At 44.3% G+C, this 9786-nt stretch overlaps 1 protein-coding gene across 1 annotated transcript; it reads left to right on the forward strand.

Annotated features, from left to right (window-relative positions):
- Positions 1 to 3109: 3109 nt before the first annotated feature.
- Positions 3110 to 4048, forward strand: LOC103563885 (olfactory receptor 10C1). The gene has a single exon (XM_008539349.1). It carries the CDS (start codon positions 3110 to 3112, stop codon positions 4046 to 4048), a length of 939 nt encoding a protein of 312 aa, XP_008537571.1.
- Positions 4049 to 9786: the final 5738 nt, after the last annotated feature.

Here is a 9786-nt window from a genome sequence, read left to right on the forward strand (position 1 = left end):
CCCAGAGTGGAGACATCTACAGACCAAGTCATCAAGCCAGTCAATGTGGGAGCTCTATCGAAATGGGTTGGGAAGATACCTCCATATGTTTTACAAGACATGGCAGTGATTGCACCCATGCTTGCCAAACTTGGATATGACCCATATGCCAATCCACCTAACTATGGAAAACCTGATCCCAAAATTCTTGAAAATACTAGAAGGATCTATAAAGGAGAATTTCAGCTACCTGAATATCTTAAAGAAAAGCCTCAGCCTGAGCAAGTGGAGTAGCAGAGACAGGAGCCTCTTTCTTACGTGAGAGAAGACCGCTGCCTTTTCAACGGAAGGGAAATTTCTAGGACTGGCTGTGCCCTGCTGAGACCGGTGGAGTATACGTGCCATGGCCCACATCTCCTATTCATTTGCCAATCTCCTCCTGCTGAGAAAGAAGGTGGGGTGTCAGTCCACATCTGGGCCTTCCCGAGTGGCCTGCTTTCTGAGTACAGTGCTCGTGATCCTAATTACATGCATAACCCTGTGGATACGGAGCCAAGAGGGGATGTGTACGTTCTTCTGTTAAAACTGCTCTGCTCCTCATCTTTTCTTATCAGATTCTAATCTTTGGTTTCAAGGGGAGGGCTTAAAAGTGGGATTCTTAAAGCAAAATTGGGCAGTTTTGTCTTGAAATAGGTCGTCTGTATGTGTTCTAATGTTTTGTAGAACACTTGTCCCTGTTTAAATGTATTGATGTGGATAATATTAAATGTCTTAATTATTTAAATAATTCATTGTATTGTTTCTGAGAAGTTGGGGAATTACCATATACATTTACAACTTAATGACTTTTGTATTTTATTTTTCAAAATAAAAGCTTTAAATGTGAAAAAAAAAGAAAAACTAAACAAATGGGACTACATCATATCAAAAAGCTTCTGCACAGCAAAGGAAACCATCAACAAAATGAAAAGACAACCTACCAATTGGGAGAAGGTATTTGCAAACCATATATCAGATAAGGGGTTAATATCCAAAATATACAAAGAACTCATACGAGTCAACAACAACAAAAAACAACCCAATTAAAAAATGGGCGAGAGATCTGAACAGAGATTTCTCCAAAGAATATCTACGGATGGCCAACAGGCAAATAAAAAGATGCTCAACATCATTTGCTGTCAGGGAAATGCAAATCAAAACTACAGTGGTCGAAAATTAGCTGTCCTATCTGACACACAGGCTTTTTCATGTCTATGAAAATGTGGAAGAACGTAAAAGAAAATAAATCGAATCAAAAAGCCATGTGCTGATATTACAAAGAAAGTTCTTATATAATAAATTAAAAGATCAAAACAAGAGAAATTAGGAAAAATTTTTCAAGAAAATGACATTTATCAGCCCTCCAAGGTCAAAAATACATTTGTTTCTCTTTTATATTCTTAGTGCTCTGTGTAATGACTGAAATATGTAAGGGACTAGGACATCTACAGTAATGGAAAGAAGAAAATCATGAGAAAGGAGAAGAGAATAAAACTGGTTAAACCAGAGATGTTATGGGAGAGCTAAGAGAAACAACAGCCCTGGACTTTTTCTCTGAAATGTTCTTGACAGGTCACCCTACACTTTCTGCTCCCTAAGAAGCAGACTCCAAAACAACAGATTAATTGGTTACGCGAAGAGCTTTCCCTGTTGAAAAATCAAATATGCTTGGAGACTCAGGTCCTCAGAGACATTAAGAAGAGATCAAATCTAAGAGTACCTTCCTCATGAGGCATCCACTATGTAGAGAAAGAGGAAGATAAGCAAGTCATCAAATACCATCTGCCTTTATCACTGGTTATTTCTCCAAATAGAAAGACATTGCTCAGGTAATATCTCCTGGAAAACACTAAAAGAGCCACTAAGGTGAAATGAACCAAGGACTCTTCAACTGCAAAAATATATCAGGGTATGACTTTGTATTTTTTGTATATGTTCTAAAATATGATTATATTTCTGCATAGAATTTGGATTTATGCATGTATTTAATTGTATCTCTGGGTGTTTTTATATTTTTATGTTAAAGGTGTTTTCACTTTCATTGTTGTTTGTAGTGATATTTGTATGTATATACAATACATGATTTATGTATGACCTTAGATGAACCCGGAATCTGAGCATATTGGGCTATTTAGCTTTCTGTGCTTGTGTTTAGAAACGTAATATGTTAGTGTGTGGATCTGTGAAGGTTATGTATGCAGCTTTGAGATGTGCAAATGTGTTATGGTATAAGGGGATGAAGTTTGAGAGTCTATAAAATTCAGAAATAAGCAACCAAGAAAGACCTTATCATCTCCTCCCTGAGCATCTTTAAAAACTAGAGAGATCTTGACTCCTTTGGATAACTGAACTGTTTAACTGCCTCCTGGAGCTTGAAAGAGATGCTCTTTCAAATTTTCTCTCTCCTCCTTGAAAATCATGAAATGGCAAAATGATAGAGAAAGAAGAGAGTCTGAATAGATCAGGTAACTGAAAGAGGAGCTTGAAAAAGGGGGAAAAAAAGAGGAGAAAATTGGGTCAGAGAGGAGACAAGTGGAGAGGAAAAGAAAGAGCAAACGTGAAAGAAGGAAAGAAAAAGACAGAAATAGAAGGCCTCCAGAGGAAGAAGAATACAAGAGAAAATTCCCTTGTCTTGGAATGGGATTTTTCAACACTCTGAACATAGAACACATTCTGGCCTTGAGCAGGAAAACGTCTACTGGAAGGGAAATTCTGTCCCCAGTCTTTTGGGAAGGGTGAGAAAGGGAGAAAAAAGTGAAAAGGGGGCCAGAATGATCCAACCCTCACCCCAGGAGAAAGTGAAAAAAGAATTCAATGTGTTCCTGTGAAAGGTGGGCACCATCAGGAAAAGGTCAGGTGAGGGAACTAGGCTGAGAGAGCCAAACATTCACCCTGGCTTCCAAGAGTGGGCGAGGGCCAGGATGGACTCAGGGCTGTCCTGCATCAAAGCCCATGAGACCCTAAAAGAAATGCAGTTCTAATGCTTTGAACAGAGGCAGAGAGGCATCATTTTTGCCCTCTTCACAGTTCCATAATTGCAACTTTCCCTTGCCATTTCTTTCATCTTCCAGTCAGAAGGGATCTGTGCAGGATGTGCACGAACACGTCTGTGGTGACTGAATTCATTCTTGCAGGCTTCTCCCACCTGGCCAGCCTGCAGGGCTTGCTCTTCTCGCTCTTCCTCACCATCTACCTGCTCACTGTGGCAGGCAACCTCCTCATTGTGGTGCTGGTCTCAGCTGATTCTGCCCTCCGGTCCCCTATGTACTTCTTCCTTCGGATCCTCTCAGCTCTGGAGATTGGCTACACATCTGTAACTGTCCCCCTGCTGCTTCACCACCTCCTCACTGGTCAGCGCCACATCTCTCGCTCCGGCTGTGCACTGCAGATGTTCTTCTTTCTCTTTTTTGGTGCCACGGAGTGTTGCCTCCTGGCAGCCATGGCCTATGACCGCTATGCAGCCATCTGCAAACCCCTTCACTACCCGCTTCTACTGAGCCATCGGATGTGCCTACAGCTAGCTGGGTCAGCGTGGGCCTGTGGAGCAATGGTGGGCCTGGGCCACACCTCCTTCATCTTCTCCTTGCCCTTCTGTGGCCCCAATGCCATCCCACACTTCTTCTGTGAGATCCAGCCCATCTTGCAGCTGGTATGTGGAGACACCTCACTCAATGAACTACAGATTATCCTGGCTGCTGCCCTCATCATCCTCTGCCCCTTTGGCCTCATCCTGGGCTCCTATGGGAGTATCTTGGCTACTATCTTCCGGATCCCATCTGCTGCAGGCCGCTGCAAGGCCTTCTCCACCTGCTCCTCCCACCTGGTCGTGGTCTCCCTCTTTTACAGCACTGCCATCTTTATCTACATCCGTCCTAAGGCCAGCTATGATCCAGCCACTGACCCTCTGCTTTCCCTCTTCTATGCTGTGGTCACCCCCATCCTCAATCCTATCATCTATAGCCTGCGGAACACTGATGTCAAGGCTGCCCTAAAGAGAACCATCCAGAAAATGAAGTCTGCAGAGATTTGACCAGAGGTTGATGACCATGACTGTAATTCTCAGTCAGCCCCAAATCACCAGTTGTCAAAGAGAGAGGAGGCGAGGTTCCCATCTTGGGGGAAGGCCATCCTGTCAAGAAGGCACAGTTACCTTTGAACAACTACTGGAGCCAAAACCCACCCCCCCTTAGACTCCCAACACACACACACACACACACACACACACACACGCACGCACGCACACACACTTTATTCTGCGTTCTGTTATAAGAAACAAGAAATTCAAGATGGAGGGTCAACTTTTCAAGCAGAGCAAGTTGATAACTAGAGAAAAGTTATAAAATGTCATCTCCACCAGACTATCAAGGTAATAGAATTTCCAGGTCCTTAAAGTTTTTTTGACATTTATACATCCCGGGTAAGAAATTTGTTTCATCAGTGGTACTAACTAGTACATTAGCACCCATAATTATACCTAATTAATTATGTATATTAATATTATGTATATATAATATTAGGTATAATATTTAATTATACTAATTAAATCCATCACCAGGCAAAGAGCAAAGTCCTTAAGAATTGAAGAGGGGCCAGAAAAGTTCAATGACAGTAAGTTCTTATGGGAACCAGCATGACACAGTGATTGAGAGAACAGATTTTAATGTTAGATTTTAATTCAAGTCTTAATTCTTCTAACTGGTTAGCTGTATGATCACAGGAGAATGATATAATCTCCCCCGGCCTTAATTTCTTTATCCATAAACTTGGGATAATAATAGAGTCTATTTCCTTGGGGTTTTGTAGACTTGGAAATCACCAGGCTTAATATCTGGCACAAAATAATGTCTCAATAAGCGTTTTTATTAGTGAGTCAGACAGTTCAGCACAGGGGATGATATCTACCTCACATTAGGTGCCTTTGTTGGAGGAGAGAAGGGTATTTTTAGAATGTCAATGGCACTGGCAACCAAGAGACTCAAAGGAGAATAGAGGAAGAGACTCCACACACCACTGCTACAGGAAACTACCACCCAGCACAGACACAAACCAAAGACAACCAGGACACTGGGAGCAAACATAATAGGGAAGTACCGGAGAGTTAGACACACAGAACAAAGATACGAGATGAGCTGAGTCAGTCAAAAAAGATGTCTCAGCGGGATAAGTATTCATTAATAATTAAAGTGCAATCCACATCTTTTTTCTTATTCCCAACACTTCATTCAATTTTACAAGCATTTATTGAAAGCCTTTATGTGCCCATTGCTCTGCTCGGCACTGTGGTGAATACCAAGTAAAAACAGGGTGGTGATTTCACCCAGGTGGTGCTTGCTGTCTGCTTGGGGAGATAATGCTGATTCTCAGGAAACTGTCAGAGAACAGCAAAAAGTAGAGATGACAATAAATGGTTACACCCTTACTCTCTACCCCACAGAGGAGCAGGATGGCCTTCCCTGACTGTGAACTGCCTGGCTCCTTGATTTTTAAATGAGGAATCCAACTCAGTCCCTAACATATTCCTACCATCTGTATACTTATCAATTGAGTAAAATCTTAAAACTATTGCTCCTTAATACTTGTAAAGACCTGAATACAGAGGGACAACATTTAGGAAGGGCTGCCTAAAGGATGGTAATACAGCTTTCCTTCTGATAATCTAAGTCTCGTCTCCAAACCAAAGCAGACCAGCAGAGAGATGCATACCTAGATGCACTGTTTTCCACTTCCTTCTTATCTCTACCCACCCCACAACATCCTTCATACAACTATTGTTGCTAAATGGTGCTTTGGCTTTCTATCATTGGTTTACACTGAGGAAGATTACAAGAAGCAACATTATGAAACTCAAAGGAAAACTTTCCCTCCCATCTCAGTGCTGGGAATAACTGTACTTCTGTCATATAAGCAATAACTTTTTTCTAAAAGCCTTAGGAGGATACAATTGACATATAATAAAAGTGCATATATTTAAGTGCACCAGTTGATAAGTTATTACATGTGTATACACCTGAGAAACCATCTGCACCATCGTGATACGAACATATCCAACCCCTTTCACACTCCATGCCAATTTCTCCCTTCTACCCTGCCCAGCATTCCCCATTCCCAAGAAACCTCTGATCAGCTTTCTTAGACTATAGATCATTTTGCCTTTTCCAGAGGTTTACAAAAATGGAATCATAAACTATGTACTCTTTTTGGTCTGACTTCTTTCATTCGGCATGATTATTTTGAGATTCATCCATGTCATGTGTATCAACAGCTCATTCCTTGTTATTGCTGAGTGGTATTCCATTGTATGGGTTTACTACAACTTGTTTATCCATTAACCTAATAATGGAAATTTGGGTTGTTTCCAGTTTTTGGTTATTGCAAATAACGCTGCTATGATCATTTGTGTACAAGTTTTTGTATGCTATCATTTCTCTTGGGTAAATATCTAGGTGTGGAATAGCTGGACTGTATGGAAGGTATGTGTTTAACTCTTTAGGAAACTAAGTAATCACTTTCCACTCTTTCATGACAACTGCTGAGCTTATAGCCAAGTTTATAACTCGTTTCCAGGATACATACATCTGCTTACAGTAAGCTTTTGAAATACTCGCCTGATTTCTGATTTCACCTGACTTTATATATTCTACAATTTTGTCTGGTCTACCTCATCCTCATTTTGTGCATATTGTGTAAGGCACATTAAAGGGTCTACAGAGGGCCACCAGCTCCCTGTCTGGTGGGACTCTCCCAGGAGGAGAAAGGCTTATCAGCATCTATGGTGTTATTAGAAGGCAGTCCCCAACAACAAGGAGGGTTGCAAACCAGGCACACGTACTAAACACCTTAACACAACTGCCTGACAAGGTCCCTAAAATTGTACTCTTAAAGACTCATGAAAGCTCTTCTGTTTGAATCACAGATAAGTTTTTACTTCAGGAATTTCTGAAAAAGCTCACTACATGAGTCTTTTATCATTTACACCTTAAGGAAGAGTTTCAGAAGCAAGAGGTCACAGGACTTGGAACTCAGACAGGTGGAGAGGGAATGATGAGAGGCAGACCAAAGGCAAAAAGGAAGGTTCTCGAAACATGGAAAGGGTGGAAAGCAGCTAAGTTCAACTTTGTCCATGTCCCAGTTGTGCCCCAGTCAACAATACCACTTCTCTTGGGTAAGCAGGATGTCACCTCCACTCTCATTTCCTAGCACTTCTCTGAACTTTCCCTGATGACCTACTAGGGCAAGACAATTTTATATTGCGACACCTAGTGGTCAGGGAGCAAGTAACCGACTACTTCATCTTTTCAATAGTTTGCAGACTAGAACACTGTGATCACCTTTTATTGGGAGTGGGGTGGGAATCTGGGGTGGCGGAGCTCGGAGCTCAAAACTATTGGCCTTTCATTCCACTAAGATAGAGGTCAAAATTCAGCCCCCCACCAGCAGCACCATCATTACCCAGGAACTTAGAAATGTTAATTCTCAGGTGCTGCCCTAGACCTACCGAATCAAGAATTCTACGGGTAAAACCAAGTTAAAGTCAAACTACCGACCTAGACCTCAGCTCTAGGAACATTTGCTACAGTATTTCAGGTTCAGAGAGCGTCTTCCAGTGTACTGGAGAAGATGCAGTTACCCATCTCGGCCACACGGCGGCACAACAATCCTGACTGTGGGACATGTAGCCTTAAAGATGGCTGTTGGATTCGCACTGCTAACGCGAAAGGCCTCCGCCCAAACAGTGACCGGCTCCTGAAAGTTCAGGAGAATTAGAAAGCCAAGGTAAACAATAGCTTTAAACCAGTTCCCAAAGACAGCACAGGAAAGTGGGGTTGGTCCAAATAATTTATCTAAAAGGGAAATGCTGGCTTACATTAACCACATGTTTAAAAATAACTTCATTTTTCCAGTGAAAAGGCAGTGTATTGAAGGGAATAGTTGGTACACAGGAAAACACATGGGCAGCCCCAACCTCCAGGAAGTGAGTCCAGTGGAAAGCAGCAATAATTTTTACCCCCAAAAAGTGTGATTTTCCAGGTGGGGAACTGAGCAAAGCATAGTGTTGCCATCCACATCTTATCACTTCTGACACCTCTTCAACCAGGAAACATGAAGGGCTGAGGAATTTGGGCCTTTAGCACTCACCACCACAACCACTCTCATTCAGGGTGTGACTTCTACCCTGAATTCTGTGAAAGACAAAAAGGGTTGTTTGGTTTTCAAATTTCTAATCACCCAGACTCCCACCACCTCCTGTCCTGATGAAAAAAATGGACAGGAGTTTCCACCGGTGAGGAAAACCTGAGGGCAAATCTAAAGAAAACCCCATCCCCTGTACCCTCGAAGTTTAGAATGTCCTGGCATCTTAATCAAAAGCTGAAGATTTGGGGAGAAGTGAGGAGCAGAGAGCAAGTTGCTGGGCTGATGCAAATGAGGGCACTTGAGCTGCACAGGTCACAAGGTCACTTTGGGGGTAGAAATATAAGGGGTGGGGCAACTCAAAAGGGGCCACCTACTTCTCCCTCTTTAACGTCACTCATGAGGTAGACCAGAGGCTCCAATGAGCCACTAGGAGTGCGGGTGAAAACCCTAGAAAGTAGGATGAGGTAAGTTAAATGAGAAAACTCTAACAAGGGTTTTTCTCCCACCCCATATCACCTGCCATCCCTGAGCTCCATATCTTCTGCTCCCAGATAATTCCCTGGGGACCCAAGCACCCAGAGATTAGCTTTCTGGTGCTCTTTGGGAATTCCCACACTCTGGGGGGCACGGGAGAGACTCTGAGGAGGCAAGAAGGGGCCCGATGCCCAGAAACCACACCTCGTCACCGTGCAGCCCCAGCTGTTTGCCTACCCTGAGAGCGAGTAGATTCCTGGAAATAGTGACTATGGAAAACCAACTTGAGCTCCCCTCTCCACCCCCACTCTAGTGTGGCCCCAAATCTTCCCTTGACGATTCCCACTGATGAGGGGTGGAGACAGGGAGCGGTGAAGCCAGGGCCTAGGCTCCTGGAAATGGGTGGCCTCTACTTACTCCCAGCTAAGAGCTTCAAGCTTTATGCAGAGTCTGGTCAGGCTTCAAAGTGTCACCCCAGCGCCCTCTCCGCCCTGGGCATCTTCTGGTGCGTGATGAGCTTGGTCTTCTGACTGAAGCTCTGGCCACAGTTACAACAGCGAGAAGGGGCTCGCCCGTGTGCGCCATCTAGTGGATGATGAGGTGCGAGCTCTGGCTGAAGCTCTTCCCACAACCCGGCTCTTGGAGGCTTCTCGCGGGTGTGGACCCGCCTGTGTGTGATGAGGTTGGGGCGGTGCCTGAAACACTTGGTACAATCCCCGCACTTGTAGGGCCTTTCCCTGCTGTGGGTGCGCCGGTGCTTGACCAGGTCCTGGCCAACGCGGAAACACTTGCTGCAGTCACTGCACTGGTAGGGTCGCTGCCCGGTGTGGACGCGCGACGACCTGCGGCTAAAACCGCGGCCACAGTCGGAACAGCGAACGGCTGTTTGCCATTGTAAACACTCTGGTGCGGGGCCAGGTCCGAGCTGCGACTGGAGCTCTGGGCGCACTGGGGACACGGGAGGGGCCGCTCACCGGTGTGTGTCCTCTGGTGACGCCCATAGTCCGAGCTGAAGCCAAAGCGCTTCTAGTGCAGCGCGCCAGAAAGGCGGTTCGCCGTTGTGTCTACGCAGGCGGCGCGTCGGATCTGGGCTCCAGCTCAAGCTCTGGTTGCACCGTGGACATTGGAAAGACTTCTCGCCACTGTGGCTGCTCTTGTGGC

This window comes from Equus przewalskii, chromosome 19 (genome assembly GCF_037783145.1).
Source record: "Equus przewalskii isolate Varuska chromosome 19, EquPr2, whole genome shotgun sequence".
Classification (NCBI taxonomy): domain Eukaryota; kingdom Metazoa; phylum Chordata; class Mammalia; order Perissodactyla; family Equidae; genus Equus; species Equus przewalskii.

Bases quoted from the DNA above. Each gene is read 5' to 3' on its own strand.
- LOC103563885 (XM_008539349.1), top strand. From the start codon at position 3,110: ATGTGCACGAACACGTCTGTGGTGACTGAATTCATTCTTGCAGGCTTC.